This window comes from Cotesia typhae, unplaced genomic scaffold (genome assembly GCF_013202065.1).
Source record: "Cotesia typhae breed Kobodo isofemale line unplaced genomic scaffold, CoteBio_Ctyphae contig_59, whole genome shotgun sequence".
NCBI classification, from domain to species: domain Eukaryota; kingdom Metazoa; phylum Arthropoda; class Insecta; order Hymenoptera; family Braconidae; genus Cotesia; species Cotesia typhae.
Window position 1 is genome coordinate 2,152,658 of NW_027423761.1, and position 22,749 is coordinate 2,175,406.

Sequence of the window (22,749 nt, forward strand, 5' to 3'; positions counted from 1 at the left end):
TATCTTGTTCCTTAGATTTTGTAAGAAAATTGAATGCTCTACAAAAAAGGTCTCTTACGATTTTTCGTAAACCCAACCGTTTAAAAGATATTAACGGTTAAAGTTTGATTATTTTTGGGAAAATTTTTTATTTCTTATGAATTTTATAACTCAATGAAAAAAATCATTATGAATGATGAAACTCATAGTTTTGTAGGAAATTTACTGCTCTATAAAAATGGTCTCTTATGATTTTTCGATCAAGTTGAGCGTTTACGAGATATTCATCGTCAAACATCAATGCATATCAATTTTTCTAGTTTTTGATCAATAATTCGAAAAATTTCAATTTATTCTGTGAGTTTCAAGGACATTTAGACAAATTTGAGTTTTTATTATAAAAGCAACTCCTATAGATGTTTTCTGTTCAAAAATTCATTTGAAAGTTTTTATTCTAATAATATTTTTTTAATTTTATCTTTAATAATTTAAAATCTTAATCGCGTTGTCATTTATTATTATGAAATTTGTTCAGTGCGTATTTTTAAATTGTTTTTCACAAAACATACATAAAATTTTCGTTCGAGGGGATTTTTGTTTTGAATTCCATTTCTTCTTCTGTTTGTCTTCTGAAACTAACGCCATCTATGTTTTTACTCTCAACTATCTTCAGTATCTACCCATTTAATACCGTATTTTCAGTGTTCCTAAAACTGATCATCTTGAATACGTAATAAAATAATTCATTTTAAATAAGTCTTATAATCATCACATAAATTTATTTATCATCAATTAACCTACAATGAATAAAGAAATACGTTTTATCGGAATACCTCTACAAAGAATTTCGGAACGTAAGTTACCAAAAGTGAAAGAGGTTATGCGTGTGTTTTTCTACCAACTTAAAATTTTAAAGTATTCAATCAAACAAAGTGCTAAAAATTCAGTTGACCAAGTTATTGAACTGTGGAGAAAAAATCAGATTCCAACTAGTGGAGCTCCTAATGCAGTCAAAAATTTCTTCGCTATCACAGTCAATGGTTAAAATTACAAAAAAATTTCGATAAAAAGAATTCAGCGCAAAACCAAAAGGAAATGAAATTTCAGACTGATCTTGAACAATTATTCGACATTGTGAGCGAAAAATCCTTAAAAGTGCTTGATGATAATATTAGAAAGTTGTATTTGGATCAAAAATTCGGTACCCATAAAGAGATTCTTTCTAATAATGTACCTGTATCAAACTTAACCACGACTATGATGGGAATAGATGAGAGTAATAAGTATCTGAGATATTTAATTATTATACAGTCAGGTAGTAGTGTAACTTTTCATAGATGACTAGATGACATTTGACTAGACAATTTTTGGAGTCCTTTCTTAATTATTTGTCATCAAAATGAATAAATTCTATACATTTTCTTCGTTTAATTTATAAAACAGATCTTATTCCAGACTTAGATCAACCGTCTACCAGTCATGCGATTGTTCCAAGTGAAAAATCAGAGTCGTTCTCTACGTATACATTAAGTGGAGTTACAAATTTTGGATCTGATTCAGAGTATGAACCTCCAATTCCGACAAAACGAGCAAAACTTGATGTCTTAACTCCTGAAGTCATTTTTGGACTCGACCGAGCTAATGTCAGCAGTAGAAATGCGATGTTTATTATTGCTCCGGTTTTACTAGCAGTAGGTATTAAAATTGAAGATACAACGCTCAGTTATAGTTCAATTCAACGAGCTCGTATGCTTCAAAGAGAAGACATTGCTAAAGGACTTAATGACAACTTTAAGACACACGATAAATACGTTGTGCATTGGGACGGAAAAATGCTGAATGACCTTGTTGGATCAAAATCTGTGGAACGGCTACCAGTTATTTTAACTGCATTTGGTACCGAACAATTACTTGGGGTTCCAAAAATGAATTCTGGGACGGCAGACAATCAAACATTAGCCATTTTATCGACATTGAGTGAATGGGGTATTACTAATTATGTTAAGGCGATGTGTTTTGACACGACGGCAGTTAATACAGGTAACTTATCAATGATAATTTAATCTAAAAAATATTTAATTATTAACGTTCTAGTTTAATTTTTATTGCTTACTGAATTTCACTTTTGAAATTATTGAGAATTATTTACTCATTTGGATTTTAAATATAATCTACAATTTGTTGAAAATATTAAATTTAACGATAGTTATCTATTTTCTTTATACAGGAATTCATAACGGTACATGTAAGGCAATTGAAAAGACTTTGGGAAGAGAGTTAATCTGGTTACCATGTCGTCACCACATTTTTGAGATCATATTGAGAAGTGCATTTGAAGTATATTGGCCTGTGTCATCTGGGCCAAACGTACCAATGTTCGGAAGATTTAAAAAATCATGGGATGAAATAAATAAAACTAATTATAAATCTGGAATTGAAGATACTGTTGTTGCTGATATCATTTTGGATAAAAAAATGAAATATCTAGTTTAATTGCACAATCCTTACAGGTATGATTTAACTGCGATTTTAAGAAAAAAATTTTCTTGTTTCTGACAAATTTTTAATTGTTTTTGATAGTTACTACAACCCCGAGATGACTATAAAGAATTGTTGGAATTGTCGTTGATTTTCCTTGGAGAAATGCCTCAAGAAGAAATTTTTTCAAACGTCCTGGTGCAATTCATCATGCTAGGTGGATGGCGAAGGCACTTTACAGTTTAAAAATGTTTCTATTCAGAAATGAATTTAAACTTTCTAATAAAGAATTGGACGGTCTTCGGCAAATTTGTATATTTATAGTTACACTGTATTTAAAAGCTTGGTTTTCATCAATTTCTGCAACAACTGCTGCTAATCATGACTTGCAGTTTTTGAAAAATTTATTCGAGTACAAAAATATCAATTCATTAATTTCTTCAGCAACTTGTGAAAAAATGATTTTGCATTTATGGTATTTAAGTGATGAACTTGCCATTTTATCATTATTTGACGATACCGTTTCATTGGAAGTAAAAAAATATTGTTGGAGCTGTTAATACTCGTAACGGTACAGATTCTAAAGCTAAAAAATTTATAATTGATAAAAACGATTTGAATTCATTAACGCAAAAAGTCTGAGTGACTTTGTTTCTAAAAAGTCTTTAAATCTCTTTAAAATCTTTGATTTACCATATGACTTCCTTGATAAAGATATTGAATCGTGGCCTACTAATGACAGTTACATTGAAAATAAAGAATACTTTAACCAATTGAAAGTTGTTAATGATTCAGCAGAACGAGCTGTTGCATTAGTTAGTGAGTATAATCAATGCTTGACAAAAATGAAGAGCAATTCCAATACTTATTGCAAATTATCAAAGAACATCGAAAAAACTATCCAAACTGCAATAGAGGAAATTATTTACAGTAAAAGTGTACCGTTATGTTGAAAATATTGAAAATTATATGGCAGTTGATAATTAAATAAATAAATTCTTCGATAAAAAAGTGAAACACATGTGAAACACATTAAATTGAATTATATATTTAAAAATGCACTAATTTTTTGTTTTAATGTAATCAAACATGTCCAAGACTAAAAAAACTAATTAAAAAAATAGTTCATAACATATTTCTATTCATAGAAACTCAAATTTGTCTAAATTTCCTTGAAACTCACAGAATAAATTGAAATTTTTCGAATTATTGATCAAAAACTAGAAAAATTGATATGCATTGATGTTTGACGATGAATATCTCGTAAACGCTCAACTTGATCGAAAAATCATAAGAGACCATTTTTATAGAGCAGTAAATTTCCTACAAAACTATGAGTTTCATCATTCATAATGATTTTTTTCATTGAGTTATAAAATTCATAAGAAATAAAAAATTTTCCCAAAAATAATCAAACTTTAACCGTTAATATCTTTTAAACGGTTGGGTTTACGAAAAAAATCGTAAGAGACCTTTTTTGTAGAGCATTCAATTTCCTACAAAATCTAAGGAACAAGATATTTTTTCAAGTAGTTGGAAGCGAGATATAAATTTTTCTATCTGATAATAAGAAAAAATCGAAAACTGTAAGAAGGAGGACCTTCCCGTTACAATTAAGAACTCATGCTTGGAGAGGCTTTCTTAGAGGTGTCTAGGAACCTATTTTTCAGAGTACCAAACGAAAAAAAAAATATTCTTTTTTTTTGAATCACCCTAATATATATATATATATATATATCAACAGATTCGGTAGAATCTGGCGCCAAGTTCCGTTCTCAAGCCAGACTACCGAGTGTGTATATACCGTAAGCAGAATCGTTTTTTGAGGTTACAAGTTTTTTTTCAAATTTAATTTGATTTTTTTTTTATATGATATTTTATAATAGTAGTTCATGCTTTTAATTACGCGTATTACTTGATTATTATCAATTATCTTTATAATTTCTATTTAAAATTATTAAAAATAATCAGCACAAACTATAGCGACCCAGATTTTTAGATTTTAACTTTTTTCTTATGTAAAAAGCGGACGGCCAGAGACTAAATAATATAACGATGCATGCTAATCTTATAATAGATGGGAAACTACAGTGAAAAAGATATTAGACAGCTTGCAATTACACACGCCAGGCGGCGCAAGAATAACTTTTACATGAACTATAGCTTAAAGGGGATAGTTTGCCACCGGAAATGTATTAAATTAAAATTGTCAATTTTTATTATAATTACAAAAAAAACTGAAATCCGAACAAAAACAGTTTCACTGTAAAAAAAATCGTGCCAAGTCCACGTTCATAAGACTATTAAGAAAAAAAAATTTTATTTCTTTACAAAAAGATATAAAATAAAAAATTAAAAAATCCAAGTAACCGATATGGTTGTATATGATTTTCGAAAATTAAAAAAAAATTTTTGTAAATTTAAAAATTAAAAGAAACAATTTTGGAACGTACTTGGTGTGCGTTATTGTGTACTTCAATTTTTTTTTAAGTGTCCTAGTAGATACAATTTAGGAATTTCATAAAAGTGAAATATTTCGTAACTACGCACACTAAATACGTTCCAAAATTGTTTCTTTTAATTTTTAAATTTACAAAAATTTTTTTTTAATTTTCGAAAATCATATACAACCATATCGGTTACTTGGATTTTTTAATTTTTTATTTTATATCTTTTTGTAAAGAAATAAAATTTTTTTTTCTTAATAGTCTTATGAACGTGGACTTGGCACGAGTTTTTTACAGTGAAACTGTTTTTGTTCGGATATATATATATATATATATGTCGGAGATGACAATAGCCGGGTTTTTACAAGGGAACGTTGGAAAATCCCAAGCATTTTAGTTTATAACTAGAAATAAACTTTAGCATTTTAATTTTTATGATTTAATCCCTTAAGGAAAGTTTAGTAAGACTCTCTCGGAGCCTTTTATGACGGTCAACTTGGGTTGGAAAGACCACATGTGCGGGTCTAACGTAGCCACGATCGAAGGGACAGCAATACCAAAAAGACGAGACATTTTTAGAATTTGCAGTACGTAGCTTGTGTATTTTTTTATTTTAAAAGTAATTACTTGAAGGAGCTACAGATAGAAAACAGTTTCTGGTAATAGGCAGTTCTTCCTGAACAGTACACGAGAACGGGCTGCTGCTCTTCCGATCGTGGATTCGTTTTCCGACTTAAGTCTCTGATCATTCCTAACGTCAACGTTAATAATATTGTAATTACTTTGATATTGTTTATATTAACCCCGTTTGTCAAACTACAATTGTTTGTATCTAGTAATAATAGTAATAATCATAGTGTAGTGATTCTTTGTTATTGTACGTTATTAATAAGTGATTGTTGATATAAGTGACTATAGTTACATACTGTTAAATTGTATTACCTGTGACGTTGTACCATTAAATTCACAATAAAATGTCCAACAATAATAATGGCAGCGAGAGTTCATCTCAACCCAACGCTAATCCGACATCAGAAGTGGGATCGACGCCTGGTATATCAATGCAAGAGCACATGGCTATTTTACGCGAGTTGATCCAGTCGATCACTCCAAAGCCTAATACGAATACCAGGAGATTTACGTTGCCACGATTTAATCCAGAAACTTCTGGCTCTGATCCGGCTGCATGGAGTTCAGCTGTCACCATCATGATGGAAGAAAATCCGTTGCAGGGCAGCGCATTGTTTTCCGCGCTTAGTAGCGCTCTAGAGGGTTCCGCCGCACAGTGGTTAACTCAAGTTATGGTTGGAGGAACTATAACTTGGTCCCGATTCAAGGAACTATTTATTTCCCGTTTTGGGGAAGAGAAACCGCAGCTTCAGCACTCATGAAAATTTTTAACGAACAACCGCTAAAAGATGAGACTACTGGAGCTTTCGGTATCCGCTTACGCTCTCTCCTCAAAGCCAGGTGGGAAAATTTAAGCATGGCGGAAATCATCAACGGCGTTGTTCTCTATCGATTAACGTCTCAAGATCACCGCGTGGAACGCACCGCGCTTACGAGCGAGGTAAAAACAGAAGATCAGTTCCTCAACGAAATGAGAGCTTATTCGTACGCGAAGAAGCGACCGTTTCAGTCATCTGAAAACTTGTCAAATCCAGACCCTAAACGCTCTAAAACTACGGAGTCACGGATTAAATGTCTTTTCTGCGGCATTCCCGGCCATAAAATAGCTGAATGTCGCAAAAGTTATTTCTTGACAAGAGGAAACATCTCCATAGCCCAGAAGGGAATCGATCATCCATCGCCACCAAGGTTACCTGTTTTAAGTGCCACAAAGAGGGTCATATCGCACCGAACTGTCCGTCAAGGAAAAACAACAGCACCGGCGTCAACAACAATAGTAACCAACACTCAAGCATCGAACGCCGAGTGGACTTTTGCACCGTAGATGTTCCAACGGGTACAATGACCCATATGGGTGAGTCGTTTCCATTTTGCTTTGATTCAGGAGCTGAGTGCTCACTAATCAAAGAGTCAGTTGCCAAGAAATTTTCGGGCAAACGTATCAATGACGTAGTTTTAATGAGAGGTATAGGAGATAATTGTGTCAAATGCACCTTGCAAATTTTGTCTACCGTTTGTATAAATAGCTTTACATTGGAGATAGTCTTTCATGTGATTCCGGATAATTACTTAAAATATAATATAATGATTGGTCGTGAAATTCTGGGTCAGGGTTTTGAAATAAATATTACGCAAAATCACTTTACTATTTGTAAAACGAAAGTAGTCAATACCTGCGAAACGGTTCCTAGTGACATTAATTTTAATGAGATAAACACCGACGTTACGGGCAGCGATAAAACCAAATTAATTTCTGTTTTAGAAAATGTTAAAGATTCTTTTATCACGGGTTTTCCCGAAACGAAGTTACTACAGGTCAGTTAGAAATACGTCTTATAGATCCTAATGTTACCGTTCAAAGAAGACCGTATCGACTCAGTGTTGAAGAACGGGAGATTGTTCGTGAAAGAATTGACGAATTGCTTAAAGCGAATATTATAAAACCCAGCAACTCACCGTTTTCTAGCCCTATATTACTCGTCAAAAGAAAGATGGTTCAGATAGACTTTGTGTGGATTACCGAGAGTTAAATAGAAACACTGTTGCAGACAGATTTCCATTGCCTTTAATTTCAGACCAAATCTCAAGGTTACGTGACGCTAAGTATTTTATAAGCTTAGATATGGCTAGCGGCTTTCACCAAATCGGTATCCACCCAAACTCTACTGAATTCACAGCTTTTGTTACTCCCGATGGTCAATACGAGTACCTGAGAATGCCATTTGGATTGAAGAATGCGCCGTCTGTCTTCCAGAGAGAAATTCTTAAAGCTTTGGGTGATTTAGCTTATTCCTGGGTTGTAGTCTATTTAGATGACGTGTTAATTATCGCCAGTTCAATAGAATCAGCGTTGGAGCGATTAGAAACCCTTCTAAATATCCTCGTTAAAGCAGGATTTTCATTTAATTTTGCTAAATGTTCCTTCCTCAAAACATCGATTTCTTACCTGGGTTATGAAATTACTAACGGTGAGATACGACCCAACCCGCGTAAGATACAAGCTTTGAATTCTTTACTTGCTCCAACTACTGTCACACAACTGAGACAATTTATCGGTTTAGCTTCTTACTTCCGTAAATTCATCCCAAAGTTTTCACAGATTATGAAACCTTTGTATTCTCTTACGTCGGGCAACAAAAACATAGATTGGCAAGACAAACATGAAACACTCCGGCAAAAAGTAATTACCATCTTGACACACGAACCAGTCTTGATCATCTTTGACCCTAATTATCCCATTGAACTTCACACCGACGCTAGTTCCGATGGTTACGGGGCTATGCTGATGCTAAAAGTAGAAGGTAACAATAGAGTCGTAGAATACTATAGTAAAAGGACTAGCTCAGCCGAATCCAGGTATCATTCGTACGAGCTAGAAACCTTGGCTGTAGTAAACTCGATCAGGCATTTTCGGCATTATCTACACGGTCGAGAATTTACAGTTGTTACTGACTGTAATTCTTTAAAAGCATCCCAAAATAAAATCAATTTAAATGACCGGGTTCATAGATGGTGGGCTTTTCTGCAATCCTATACTTTTGAAATTGTTTACAGGGAGGGAAAACGAATGTCACACGTTGATTTCTTTTCCCGTAACCCAATTAACATCTCTTGTAAACCCTTTGAAAGGATCGAAGAGAAGCTCATTAATTTTACAGAGATATCGGAAGACTGGTTACTAGCAGAGCAACGTCGCGATCCTCAAATCTCGGAAATCGTTTCTAAATTGCACAACAATGAAAATACGGAGGATATCCTAAAGACGTACGAATTAAGATCCGGCACCCTTTATCGAAAAATTCAAAGGAATGGGAAGACTCTTTGTCTACCCATTGTCCCGCGAGGTTTTCGATGGTCCGTTATTAATCATATACATCAATCGATCATGCACTTAGGTTGGGATAAGACCCTTGAAAAGCTATACGAATACTATTGGTTCGAAGGGATGGCAAAGTACGTGCGGAAATTTGTAGAAAACTGTCATACTTGTCAAGTCTCTAAATCTAATTCAGGCAAGATACAGGCCGAGCTACACCCGATACCCAAAACCGGTATACCCTGGCACACTATCCATATGGATATTACGGGTAAACTAAGTGGTAAGAACGACTCCAAAGAATACATTATTGTACTCATTGACGCCTTTACAAAATACGTATACCTGTATCATACTCGCAATATAGATTCCCTTAATACAATAAAAGCACTTAAATCAGCTATCTTTATTTTTGGTAGTCCTTGCCGTGTAATTGCTGATCAAGGTAGATGCTTTACTGGTAAGGATTTCCAAAATTTTTGTAAAAGTCAAGATATTAAATTACACCTAATAGCTACGGGATCTAGTAGGGCAAATGGTCAGGTAGAACGCGTTATGGGTACTCTAAAGAATATGCTCACCGCAGTAGAAACGACTGGACGTTCATGGCAAGACGCAGTAGGCGAAATACAGTTGGCTTTGAATTGCACTACCAATCGCGTTACCAAATCTAGTCCTCTAGAATTGCTCATTGGTAAGGTGGCAAGACCTTACGGATTTTTAGCGCATGAAAACTCTGAAGTAAGAGAAATAGATATCTCCAATGTAAGACAGCAAGCTATAAGTAACATCGAAAGTAATGCTATTTATAATAAGAATAGATTTGATAAGACTAAAGCTAAAGTAATTAGATTTAATATTGGCGATTTTGTACTGTTAAAAAATGAAGAGAGAAATCAAACTAAATTAGATCCGAAATTTAGGGGTCCATTTGTAATAGCAGAGGTTCTAGAAGGAGATAGATACATTTTAAATTCAGTTAGAGGCAAAAGAACGTATAAATATAGTCATGATAAGTTAAGAAAGATGCCGCAAAGTTGTGTTCCTAGTGAGTTGGATCATAGTGATCTTGAGGACGAAAATAACTCGTTAAGTGTAGAAAGCACTGAAGAGCATTGACAGTAATTTAGATCAAATAAACCTATACCACTTGTCCAGTGTGACAGTGGAGTCTAAAGAAATTTAGATGTGTTTCTATACCACTTGTCCAGTGTGACAGTGGAGTCTAAAGAAATTTAGATGTGTTTCTATACCACTTGTCCAGTGTGACAGTGGAGTCTAAAGAAATTTAGATGTGTTTCTATACCACTTGTCCAGTGTGACAGTGGAGTCTAAAGAAATTTAGATGTGTTTCTATACCACTTGTCCAGTCTGACAGTGGAGTCTAAAGCAATTTAGATGTGTTTTTTTGTTGGCAATTACAGAAAATGAAATTCACCAGAATCCATATCTCGTGAAACACAACTGGCACTAGCGATCATAAAATTTGATATTTTGTTATACACAACCTTCTATCCTCTGTTGTTCGATTAGATCCCTGAACTAGTAGATTATTTTAAGTTATTCGTTGTCTAAAAGTCGTTAGTTCGACTCTAACCCTGAACAAAACTAAATTTTAGATGCACCCGAGGACGTGTGATCGTCAGGATGGCCGTGTCGGAGATGACAATAGCCGGGTTTTTACAAGGGAACGTTGGAAAATCCCAAGCATTTTAGTTTATAACTAGAAATAAACTTTAGCATTTTAATTTTTATGATTTAATCCCTTAAGGAAAGTTTAGTAAGACTCTCTCGGAGCCTTTTATGACGGTCAACTTGGGTTGGAAAGACCACATGTGCGGGTCTAACGTAGCCACGATCGAAGGACAGCAATACCAAAAAGACGAGACATTTTTAGAATTTGCAGTACGTAGCTTGTGTATTTTTTTATTTTAAAAGTAATTACTTGAAGGAGCTACAGATAGAAAACAGTTTCTGGTAATAGGCAGTTCTTCCTGAACAGTACACGAGAACGGGCTGCTGCTCTTCCGATCGTGGATTCGTTTTCCGACTTAAGTCTCTGATCATTCCTAACGTCAACGTTAATAATATTGTAATTACTTTGATATTGTTTATATTAACCCCGTTTGTCAAACTACAATTGTTTGTATCTAGTAATAATAGTAATAATCATAGTGTAGTGATTCTTTGTTATTGTACGTTATTAATAAGTGATTGTTGATATAAGTGACTATAGTTACATACTGTTAAATTGTATTACCTGTGACGTTGTACCATTAAATTCACAATAAAATGTCCAACAATAATAATGGCAGCGAGAGTTCATCTCAACCCAACGCTAATCCGACATATATATATATATATATATATATATATATATATATATATATATATATATATATATGTCGGAGATAATATCGAGCTGGGTTTTCCCAGAGATTGGAAATTCCCAATATTTTAGTTTGTCTGTTAATTTTAAGCAAAATCGTAAAGCATAGAATATTTAGATATTATTTATGATTTAAGCTAGTTATATTTTTTATGGTTATAACGATGGGCTTAAGTCCGGAGTGACAATGGTCACCAAACGTAGCCGAGGTCACAGGATAGAAGTAAAAAGTATATAGTTAGAAATATCGACAGACAATGAGGGCTGTCGAAATAATTTTTGAGTGAATAAGTACTTAGAGTACTTGGGAGAGTAGTTCTCGTTGAGCATTGATCAAGTAAGGATCGCATACATCCTGCTGACCCCGGATTCGTTCTCGGTCTTATTCCCAAAACGTCTTTAACTGTTATATCAATCGCAGTAGAATATTTGTAATTAAATTTATTATTTGTACGAGTTAGTGTACGTTATATTTTTAAATCAAAGTCTTTATTATATTTGATTATTGTAAAAATAAATAAAGATGGCTGATAATGATCCAAAGGACCCTAACGATGCCCGAACCACTCTTCCTCCGACATCAGAAGTGGGATCAGGATCATCTGCTGCATTTTCTTCTGAGCAATTTAAACTGCTTTTGGAAATGCAAAACCAAAGTCTTGTAGAGTTAATAAAGTCTATGACAAAACCAGTGTCACCGAGTCGTAGTATTTCACTACCGAAATTTAACCCGGAAAATTCAAACGCGGATTCGTGTGCTTGGTGCGCGACAGTGGATATATGTTTAGTGGAACGTCCTCTAGAAGGTAGTTCGTTAGTTATTGCATTAAGTGAAGCTCTTCAAGGATCTGCGTCTACTTGGTTATCTCAAGTGTGTTACCCTGGGATAACCTGGACTGATTTCAAAGATCTTTTCATTACAAGGTTTGCCGGAGTGGAGACATCAGCAGCAACTTTAATTAATCTGCAAAATAGTCGTCCAAAAGACGGTGAGTGCTTAGCATCTTACTCGAGTCGTCTCCTGGCGTCACTCATGTCAAAATGGAAAAATTTAACTGCGGAAGAAATTGCAGTATCAGTTGTTCTTGCGCATAACTCTCAGTTTGATAGTCGTCTTCAACGTTTGGCGTTCACCACAGACGTCAAGACCCGTATTCAACTACAGAAAGAGTTAAAGGCTTTTTCTTACACGCGCAAGAGACCTACATCGTCGCAAGATGAGCGATCGTCTTCTGATTTCAAGAAATTTAAGTCGACTGTGCCTATTAAGTGTCATTCATGTGGGAAAATGGGGCACAAGAGTACAAATTGTCTCTCAACGGCAAATCAGAGGAAACCGGAGTCATCACCAAACAATCAGGTAGCTGTTAGACATATTCCAATGCACAACAAGCCTGTTACCTGCTACAAGTGTGAGAGAACTGGACATATCGCTTCCAAATGTCAATCTACGGCCAGCAGCATGAAGGATCAAGGAAGCAAGGAATTTAGAGAGCGACGAGTCGATTTCTGCACAGTGGCAGCTCCGTCAGGTTCCTTAATACATCGTGGGGAGTCGTTTTCATTTTGGTTCGATTCAGGAGCGGAATGCTCATTGGTTAAAGAAAGTATTGCGACTAGGATCGCGGGAAAGAGGGAAAATAAATTAATAATTCTTAAGGGTATTGGAAATGTTAGCGTGAACTGTACGATACAAATTTTGTCTGAAATAACTATTAATAGCCATACGTTAGAGATACTTTTTCATGTTATTGCGGATGATTATTTAAAATGTGACATATTAATTGGTCGTGAAATTCTTGGGCAAGGATTTGATGTAAATATAACTTCAAATAATTTTAGCTTATCTAAAAGTAAACTGATTAATGCATGTAATAAACTCGAATCTATTAGTAAAATACATTTTAATGATATTGATACTGACGTAATTGGAGATGATAAAGAGAAACTCATTTCTATTTTAAAAAAGAATATACCGATTCATTTATTCAGGGGTTTCCAAGTACTCGTGTTAATACAGGGGAGCTTATAATACGTTTAGTTGACCCTAATGTAATTGTACAAAGGCGACCGTATCGTCTTAGTGCCGAGGAAAGGTAGGTAGTACGGGATAGAGTAGATGAACTATTGAAGGCTAATGTTATTCGTCCGAGTTGCTCTCCGTTTGCAAGTCCTATATTATTAGTTAAAAAGAAAGATGGTTCTGATCGTTTGTGCGTTGATTATCGGGAACTGAATTCTAATACGATAGATGATAAATTTCCCTTACCCCTCATAGCCGACCAAATAGCGCGACTCGCTGGTGCAAAGTTTTTCACATGTTTAGATATGGCCAGTGGATTTCATCAAATCCCTGTTGAGACAGAATCAATTGAACGGACAGCGTTTGTAACGCCTGATGGGCAATATAAATATTTGACCATGCCATTCGGGCTAAAGAACGCACCCTCTGTCTTTCAACGTGCTGTTATAAAAGCTTTAGGAGAACTTGCATATACATTCGTTATTGTGTATATGGATGATATTATGATTATAGCTTCAACTATTGAAGAAGCTTTAGACAGACTTCAAAAAGTAGTCAGTATTCCCATTAAATCCGGATTCTCTTTTAATTTATCGAAATGCTCGTTTCTCAAAACCCAAGTACAATACCTGGGCTATGAAATTTCTGCTGGGGAAGTCCGTCCCAGCTCACGTAAAATCGAAGCCTTAACTGTCTTACCTGCACCGAGAACCGTAACTCAGTTGAGACAATTCATCGGTCTCTCTTCTTATTTTCGTAAATTTATTCCAAAGTTCTCACAGGTAATGAAACCCTTATACCGTTTGACCTCAGGTAACAAAAAAAAATATTGACTGGACTGAGGTACATGAAAATATCCGTCAGAAAATAATCTCTGTATTGACTAATGAGCCTGTACTAATGATTTTCAATCCGAATTTTCCTATAGAATTGCACACAGACGCTAGCTCTGAAGGCTATGGGGCTATATAATGCAAAAATTTAATGGTTCAAATAGAGTTGTCGAGTATTATAGCAAAGCTACAAGTTCAGCTGAGTCACGATATCATTCATACGAATTAGAGACTCTAGCTGTATTTAACGCAGTAAAATTTTTCCGTCATTATTTGCATGGTCGACCGTTCGTAGTAATTACGGATTGTAATTCGTTAAAAGCCTCTCAGAAAAAGGCTGACCTAACACCAAGGGTTCACCGTTGGTGGGCTTTCTTACAGACTTTTAAATTTGATATTGTGTATAGAGAAGGTAAAAGAATGGCTCACGCTGATTTCTTTTCGCGTAATCCTGTTACAGAACAATTGCGTAGTAATTCAAATAAAATTTTACAGAAACGGATAAATTTGACGGAAATTTCCGATGATTGGCTTCTTGTTGAGCAACGGCGTGACCCAGAAATTAGTAAGATAGTAATTGATTTAGAAAATGATAAGATTGCGTCCGATCTTGCTAAAACTTATGAAGTACGGTCAGGGTTACTCCACCGAAAAATCCAAAGGCGAGGTAAAACATTATGTTTACCTATTGTTCCACGTGCTTTTAGGTGGTCGGTAATAAATCATGTACATGAGTCAATTATGCACTTAGGATGGGAGAAAACACTTGACAAGGTTTGCGAGTATTACTGGTTTGAAGGAATTACGAAATATGTTCGTAAATTCATTGATAACTGTTATACTTGCAGAGTTTCCAAGTCAAGCTCAGGCAAAGTACAAGCAGAGCTTCATCCTATTCCTAAGACCAGCATCCCTTGGCATACAGTACACATGGATATTACAGGTAAATTAACGGGTAAAAATGATTCAAAAGAATACGTTGTCGTGTTGATAGATGCTTTCACTAAATTTGTTTTATTATATCATACTCGAAAAATAGATAGTGTCAATACTATTAAGGCTCTTAAAAACGCTATATCATTGTTTGGCCCACCGACCCGCATAATTGCGGATCAAGGTAGATGTTTCACAAGTAAAGAATTTCAAGAGTATTGTACCTCACAAAACTCAAAATTACATCTTATAGCTGCGGGTTCTAGTCGAGCTAATGGTCAGGTAGAACGCGTAATGAGTACCCTAAAAAGTATGTTTACTGCAGCCGAAACGAGTAGAAACTCTTGGCAAGCAGTTGTAAATGAAATTCAGTTAGCAATGAATTGCACTACCAATCGAGTCACTAATGCGAGTCCATTAGAATTGTTAATTGGTAAAGTAGCCAGATCTTTTGGAATGGTAGTTGGCCAGGTAGATAAAGAAATAGATATCTCTGACGTAAGGCAAAAAGCTATTGAGAACATAGAAATAAATGCTAAGTATGATAAGTATAGATTTGATAAAAATAAAGCAAAAATTATACCATTTAAGATAGGAGATTTCGTGTTAATTAAGAACGAAGAGAGAAATCAAACGAAGCTTGATCCTAAGTTTAGAGGTCCATTTGTAGTGGCGGAAATTCTCGATGGCGATCGGTATACTTTGAAGTCGTTAGACAATAATAGGACTTATAAATATAGTCATGAGAATTTGAGGAAAATGCCGGAAAGTCATATCCCTATTGAATTGGATATACCAGATGATCATGAGGGTGATGAACAGGAAGTTTCTCAGAATAACTCTGAGACAGAGTCAGAAACCACCGGGGAAAGACCGAGCACTAATGGTAGTTGATGAAAGTCGCATCACTCGCATCAGGCTGTAGGTCATAATGGCAAATCAATGGTGGTTTGGCCAGAGTGTGATGGGCAGTAGATGATGTGGTGGCGATAAGAAAATTTTACTTCTGGGGTCAAACTACTTGGACCAAGCTGTAGTCGTAACTGCAAATCCAGGGTGATTTGAATCAATCTTGGTTGCTAAGATTGTCAGGGGGCGATGGGCAGTTGGTGAGGTAGCGGGGGCCTGAGAAGAAAATTGTGTTGTACTACATGTGTCATTGGTTGACAATGTAGAAAAGATTTGAATACTACTGGTGTACATAGTTGAGTAACTATGGTGGTACACAGTTTTGCTGTATGTAATATACAGTTGCAGACCATTGTGTGCTAAGGGTCTATACCTGGGGTGGTGATGAACATAGCCTGCATGATCGCTGGGATAGACAATCGTAGAAATTTTGAAAAGGCACCTTCAAGAAGCTAAGTCTGTTAGATTTGATAGTCGAGAGTTTTTGTAGCTTAAATGAGCCTCTGAATAAAGGAAAATTATTTGTTTAAAAAAAAAAAAAAAAAAAAAAAAAAATTGACACGGTTTGTAATAACATGTTTACTGATGCACCCGAGGACGTGTGATCGTCAGGTTGGCCGTGTCGGAGATAATATCGAGCTGGGTTTTCCCAGAGATTGGAAATTCCCAATATTTTAGTTTGTCTGTTAATTTTAAGCAAAATCGTAAAGCATAGAATATTTAGATATTATTTATGATTTAAGCTAGTTATATTTTTTATGGTTATAACGATGGGCTTAAGTCCGGAGTGACAATGGTCACCAAACGTAGCCGAGGTCACAGGATAGAAGTAAAAAGTATATAGTTAGAAATATCGACAGACAATGAGGACTGTCGAAATAATTTTTGAGTGAATAAGTACTTAGAGTACTTGGGAGAGTAGTTCTCGTTGAGCATTGATCAAGTAAGGATCGCATACATCCTGCTAACCCCGGATTCGTTCTCGGTCTTATTCCCAAAACGTCTTTAACTGTTATATCAATCGCAGTAGAATATTTGTAATTAAATTTATTATTTGTACGAGTTAGTGTACGTTATATTTTAAATCAAAGTCTTTATTATATTTGATTATTGTAAAAATAAATAAAGATGGCTGATAATGATCCAAAGGATCCTAACGATGCCCGAACCACTCTTCCTCCGACATATATATATATATATATATATATATATATATATATATATATAATCATCATCAACAAATGTTCATTCTGGTGTTTTTTTTTACGACTATTTTTATTTTTTCATCATATCTAATTTGTAGTATAGTAATTTAAAATAATATGGACTTCTTGTTGCAGAGAATATTGTCCATTAAAGCTGAAAATAGCCATGAACAAAGAGCGAACTGCATTTGTGGTAAGAAAATGGGAGCCGAAGCACAACCATGACCCTCCAAAGGTAAAAAAAATTCGGATTTTAACACACGTTAACTAACAACTACATACACACGCGCAAATTTCAATCAAGATACACACACACAGACGTACATATACACACGCGTGCATGCACAAAAACACAAACACAGCCTTGTTAAAAAAAAGGGATTTCAAAATATTACAGTTTGTAGACAGTCGGGTGATTAAAAAAGAAACTATTTTCTTATTTTTTTTCGGAAACAGGCTGAAAAGTTCCCTTTGGGTTTAAAAATGAGATTTTCATTTTGATATTAAGATGCTCCTTAAGATTTGTAGTCCGTTTTAGTTATACTGAGCGTCAAAAAATATTTTTTTTTAATGTGTTAAAAAATATTTCTATACAATATATATGAGTGATAATCTACTTTCAAAACAATATCCTATAAACTAAAACGGACTACAAATCTCAAAGTGTCAACACTGCTGTACGCGCATGTGCTAGAAAAAGAATGGCCGAGATTACACTGAGTAAAATTTGAAATTGCACAGAGTACAATCCAGATTGCAGTGGATACAATCCACGATTATAACCAGTGCAATCTGTCGCTGTAAAATCCAAGATGTTTCTGAGTAACATCGGAGATTGTACAGGGTAGAATCCAGATAGTACTGGGTGCAATCCAGATTGTACTGGGTGCAATCTGAAATTATTTTTCACCTCAGATACCAGTGAGTGTAATCCGGGATGGCAGCCAGTACAATCTTGTTCTTTCCGTGTAAGAGAAATTGAAAATTTTTTTTAAATTAGGGAAGATATAGGTTTTACCCCGTTTTGCGAAAATCGAGCTTTCATCAGATCTCGACGTTCTAAGGTCACAGAAAGCTTCCTTGAATGTCCCCGCGATAGTGTCCGTGCGGCTGTGTGTGTGTGTGTGTGTGTGTGTGTGTGTGTGTGTGTGTGTGTGTGTGTGTGTGTGTGTGTAAACCTCTTATAACTTTTGAACGGCTCTACCGATCGGATCGAAATAAGTGGCGATCCAAAGAGTATCATTGCCATTAAATTTCGTAAAAATTTGAATCGATTCGGTTCGCTAGATTTTGAGAAATCTTAAAAATAAAATTTTCAAAAAATCGTTTTATCATATTCATTTTTTATATTGTCGAATTATTTTGAATCATTTTAAATCCCTTTTCTTACACGGTTAAAAAACTATGGTATCAGCAACTACACATGAAGTTACAATGGAATAAAGTATAATGTGTTTAGGGATAGTTTTCAACGTGTAGAAAATGTATCTCCATGTATAGTTGCTGATATCACAGTTTATATTCCGTATAATTATTAACATACACGGACATTGCAATACCCAGACTGATAGCCTTTTATACACACAATAACAAATATCCAAATCTACACATTTACTATAGCTCTTAAACTAATATCGTGATAATCGAATGGATTTCAGGTCAAGAAAATGAAAGAGTCGTGGGAAAATAAATGCTTGGCCAGAAATGATGGGAGAAAGAAAGGAAAAAAAAATAACAAAAGCGGAAAAACATTGGAAGAGATTACAGTAGACACTTATTTGGCCATATTGCAAATTTAACGGAAAAATTGAATTTATTAAAAGAATGCGGAAAAAGATAGCGGAAAAGGATGGCAATGAGGATGGAATGATATTTCCAAGCATTGGGTCGGATGAAGATGAGGAAAATGGACCAGAAGGGGAAAAGGTAGAGAGCGCAAAAGAAAATGAAGAAGAAGAAGAAAAAGAAGCAGCAAGAACAGGCTGCGACAAAGAAAATATAGAAAATGAGGGCGAAAGAAACACAAGAGAAGCAGAGAAAAAAGGAAGGCGAGAAGGACAAAAAAAAAGAAATAAAGGCAAGTAAAAAGAAGGGAAAAGAAAAGAGGAAGCATGAAGACACCGAAAAAAAGGAGCTTGCAGAAAGTAAGAAAAGAAGAGAAGAAAAAGAAAAAAACAAAAAGGAGAAAGAAGAAGAGGATGTGAGCCAGAAGCTATCGATAAGAGAAGAGAATTATGAAAGAAATTCAGGGAGTAACTTGAGCGTCGTGGATAAGGAGGTAACAATGGAAAATATATGAAAGACATTGATCGAAAAAGAAGTACAGGAAAAGTGTAAAGATGGGTATCTGATTGCGATGAACGATTTGAAAGAAATGACTGAAGAAACTATAGAATATTTGAGAATGAATGCAACTATGGTCGAAAACTTAAAAGGAATGACGGAACCAGAAGTTTTACAATTAATAAATTTTAAATTACATGATGGTGCCATTTAAAAAAAAAACGAAAGTAATAAAATGATAATAAAATGTAACGTCCATAGAAAAAAGAGAAAAAATAAAATTATGCATATTTATTTGCATATATATATATATATATATTTTTATTATTTATTATTTATTTATTTCAGCCACTGGGGCCTTGAAACAGGACTTGGGTATATTACCTTACATAAAACACTTATATCTATTCCTTATGAGTTATTAATACATAAAAATGATAAATATTATATATTATAAGAAACATACATATATTGATACTTTGATTTTAATAATCTTTAATAAACTTTAAACTTTAATCGTTAATCTTTAATATTAGACTTTGATAAGCTTTATGCGCTTTAAAATTTTCAAAATTTTGCACTGCCCATATACTTAGAAATAGCTGATTTGTTACACATGTTTTAACACTGAGATCAAATTTGATGTACTTTCTTCTGCTACTTTGGTTTTCTTTCTCTTTGCAATTTCCTTCAGCCAAGTGGTTGCTGCTTTTTCTCCTACACTGCTTAATATTTCCTCTGTTGATAGCATGGTTCTCTGAATTTCTACACACTCTTCTCTCCAGTGATCTATGGAGTCTTGTCCTTTGCCGCATAGCCAGCATATTCTTATTTTGTCATCAGCCCACTTCTTGTTTATGCCTTCTAAAGTTCCGCATCTTGCTTTTGCTATTATACAATAATCTTCATTGGCTTCTAGATATGCTGGTATTTCACCTGAGTATATCTTTGAGTATTTTTGGTTGTATTTTAGTTTTTCAATTTTATTCCATTGGAGCTGCCTTTGTACATCTAACCCGCGTGTTTTCAATTCCCACCGACATCCCAGCGTCTCTTATTGCATCCACTTCTTCTTGACTAAGTCCACACTCGTTTAGAAACGTTGTTCTATATTTAAGACTCACTTTACCTCCTTTTCCTCTTGTTCTTTCCATCAAACATTCTTTAACGAGACCTCCTTTCTCTAGGATTTTGCTTTCGTAGTCCGCAGCTAGTTTTGCGAACTTCAGTTTCAATTTTTCCCGTTTAGTTTCTTCCAGCAAGATGCAGTCTGGTGTGCATTTTTCTAATCCTAATGTCCACTTGAGGTATTTCTTCTGTACTCGCTCCATTTCTTCCACTTCTTTCCACCCCCACAGCTCAGCTCCATATGCCATTATGCTGACTACTAGGCTGTCAAACATTTTTATTCTTCTTTTGTAGTCTTTTTTAAAAAGGCGCTCTCCTATACTCCAGGTGTGCTTCATCACAGTAACAGCTTTTTTGACTCTTTCTTTTATGTGTTCTGTTTTTTACGCTGCATTTGAAGAGGAAACCTAAGTAGGTAAATTCATTTACTTCTTCCAGTTGTCTTCCTTTCCAGAACCAGTTCGACTTTTTTCTCTTTCCACCTCCGTTTCTGAATACCATAATCTGGGATTTGTTTTCGTTCAGTATTAGCTTTTTCTTATCTAAATATTTCTCAAGTCTCTTGATCATTTCTCTTAATTCACCTTCGCTAGTTGCGAGCAGCACAACGTCGTCAGCATACTCCAGGCTCCATATTTTCTCTTTACCTATGACGACTCCACCGGTTTGCCCCTTGCTTAGGACGGTCCCCATGTCAGCCATCAAAATTATGAAAAGTGTAGAGCTTAAAGGACATCATTGCCTCACTCCCTCGTTAGTCCAGAATTCTTCTGATATTTTACCTCCTGCTCTTACTTTGCATTTAGTTTCTTTGTACAGCTCTTTAACTCTTTGAATTAGACCTTGCCTGACTCCTCTTTTTTCCATAGCTTCCCACAGCACCTTTCTGTCAACACTGTCAAATGCAGCTTTTAAGTCTACAAAAAACGTAAAAAGTTTACCTTTTTCTTTCGCTAGCTCCTTCTCCGCTACATGCCTTAATATGTAGATGTTGTCAATCGTTCCTCTTCCTCTTCTGAAGCCCGCTTGTGTTTCTGGGAGTATACCTTTACCTTCAATGTCATTCAGTAGCCTTTCGTTCAGGATCATTGCGTAGATCTTGTACGCTGTGTTAAGGAGAGCGATGCCTCTGTAGTTTTCCACGTTGTCTTTGTCTCCTTTTTTATGCAGAGGTGGCAGTAGTCCGGTTTTCCAGTCTTCTGGCATTCCTTCACCTCGCCATACTCTTTTCACTAGATTATATATCTCTTGTTCTGTGCTGCCTTGGACATAGATCCACGCTTCGTTCGGAATACCATCTTCACCGGCAGCTTTCTTTCGTTTCAATTTCCGTACTTGCTTCCTAATTTCTTCATCCGATAATTCTTCTTCTTTTTCTTTATCCTTGTCTTCTACTCTGTTCCAATCGCCTATTGTTTTTGTTCGTTCACCATTCAGTACAGCTCTGAAATGATCACTCCATTTCTCCATTGTGATGTCTTTGTTGATTTCTGACCTTGGTTTTCTATATTTATTGATGTACTCCCACACTTTTTTTCAGTTTTTGCTTTTTTTATTTCTGCAATTTCCTCTTCTTTCAATTTTCTTTCTTTTTCTTTACATAGCTTTCTGAGTTCTTTTCTTTCTTTTAAGTAATTTTCTTTTGTTGCTTGTCCATGTTTCCATTTCATCAGTTTACTTTTAACCAACTTTTTCTTATTTTTACACTCTCTGTCCCACCATTTTTTTTGGCTGGATTTTTCCTACTTTTCTTGTTCATATTTTTTTATACATGTTATTCGCTTCTTGGTTAATTCTCCATTGTACTTCTCTTTCTTCATGTGGGAGATCATTTTCAATAAAGATCTCTGTGTTCTTTAGCATTTTTTTACTTTTCATGATTTCTTCTTTGATTTCCGATTTTTTCAATTTTACAATCACTAACTTTTTATCTTTACCTTGCAGCCACATGTCTTCTGTATCAGTTTTTACTGCAAACTTTTCGTCCAGGAGCTTAACAGTTGTTTGCTTCAAATCACCATCTGTTTCCACTAAACCTTGATCACTATGTTATTTTTCTTTTCACTTTTTAGCTGCTTTTGTTTTGATTGTTCTATTTTTCTAATTTCAACCATAGCATATATATATATATGTTTGTGTCTGTGTCTATGTGTGCAGAAGTGTAGAAAAGTGGTAATTTTATTAATTCTCCTTCAA

The 22,749-nt window shown here is 34.9% G+C and overlaps 4 protein-coding genes across 4 annotated transcripts in view; 3 read left to right on the forward strand and 1 right to left on the reverse strand.

Moving 5' to 3' along the window:
• Window positions 1-19,735, forward strand: part of LOC141532260 (uncharacterized) — a 50,273-nt gene extending 30,538 nt beyond the window's left edge. Inside the window, exons 4-5 of the mRNA XM_074250519.1 lie at window positions 17,278-17,377; window positions 18,801-19,735. The gene's annotated coding sequence lies outside the window, so the exon portion shown is untranslated. The remainder of the gene's footprint in view (window positions 1-17,277; window positions 17,378-18,800) is intronic.
• On the forward strand, window positions 675-5,392 carry LOC141532401 (uncharacterized). The gene is made up of 3 exons (XM_074250731.1): window positions 675-2,019; window positions 2,207-2,424; window positions 5,357-5,392. The coding sequence occupies exons 1-3, from the start codon at window positions 1,641-1,643 to the stop codon at window positions 5,390-5,392; spliced, it is 633 nt and encodes a 210-aa protein (XP_074106832.1). The 5' UTR covers window positions 675-1,640.
• On the forward strand, window positions 5,247-6,647 carry LOC141532290 (uncharacterized). The gene has a single exon (XM_074250567.1). It carries the CDS (start codon window positions 5,879-5,881, stop codon window positions 6,293-6,295), a length of 417 nt encoding a protein of 138 aa, XP_074106668.1. The 5' UTR covers window positions 5,247-5,878; the 3' UTR covers window positions 6,296-6,647.
• A 300-nt stretch (window positions 19,736-20,035) lies between the features above and the next one.
• On the reverse strand, window positions 20,036-21,246 carry LOC141532402 (uncharacterized). Its single transcript, XM_074250732.1, is given in 3 exon segments — window positions 20,036-20,371; window positions 20,442-20,931; window positions 20,933-21,246. Coding segments are annotated over 3 exon segments (1,140 nt in total).
• Window positions 21,247-22,749: the final 1,503 nt, after the last annotated feature.

What these genes read in the sequence shown, in the direction of transcription:
- LOC141532401 (XM_074250731.1), top strand. Translation starts at nt 1,641, where the DNA reads ATGTTTATTATTGCTCCGGTTTTACTAGCAGTAGGTATTAAAATTGAA. An exon ending in CACGACGGCAGTTAATACAG is followed by an intron (nt 2,020 to 2,206) that starts GTAACTTATCAA and finishes TTCTTTATACAG; the next exon opens with GAATTCATAACGGTACATGT. An exon ending in AATCTGGAATTGAAGATACT is followed by an intron (nt 2,425 to 5,356) that starts GTTGTTGCTGAT and finishes TAATCCCTTAAG; the next exon opens with GAAAGTTTAGTAAGACTCTC.
- LOC141532290 (XM_074250567.1), top strand. Translation starts at nt 5,879, where the DNA reads ATGTCCAACAATAATAATGGCAGCGAGAGTTCATCTCAACCCAACGCT.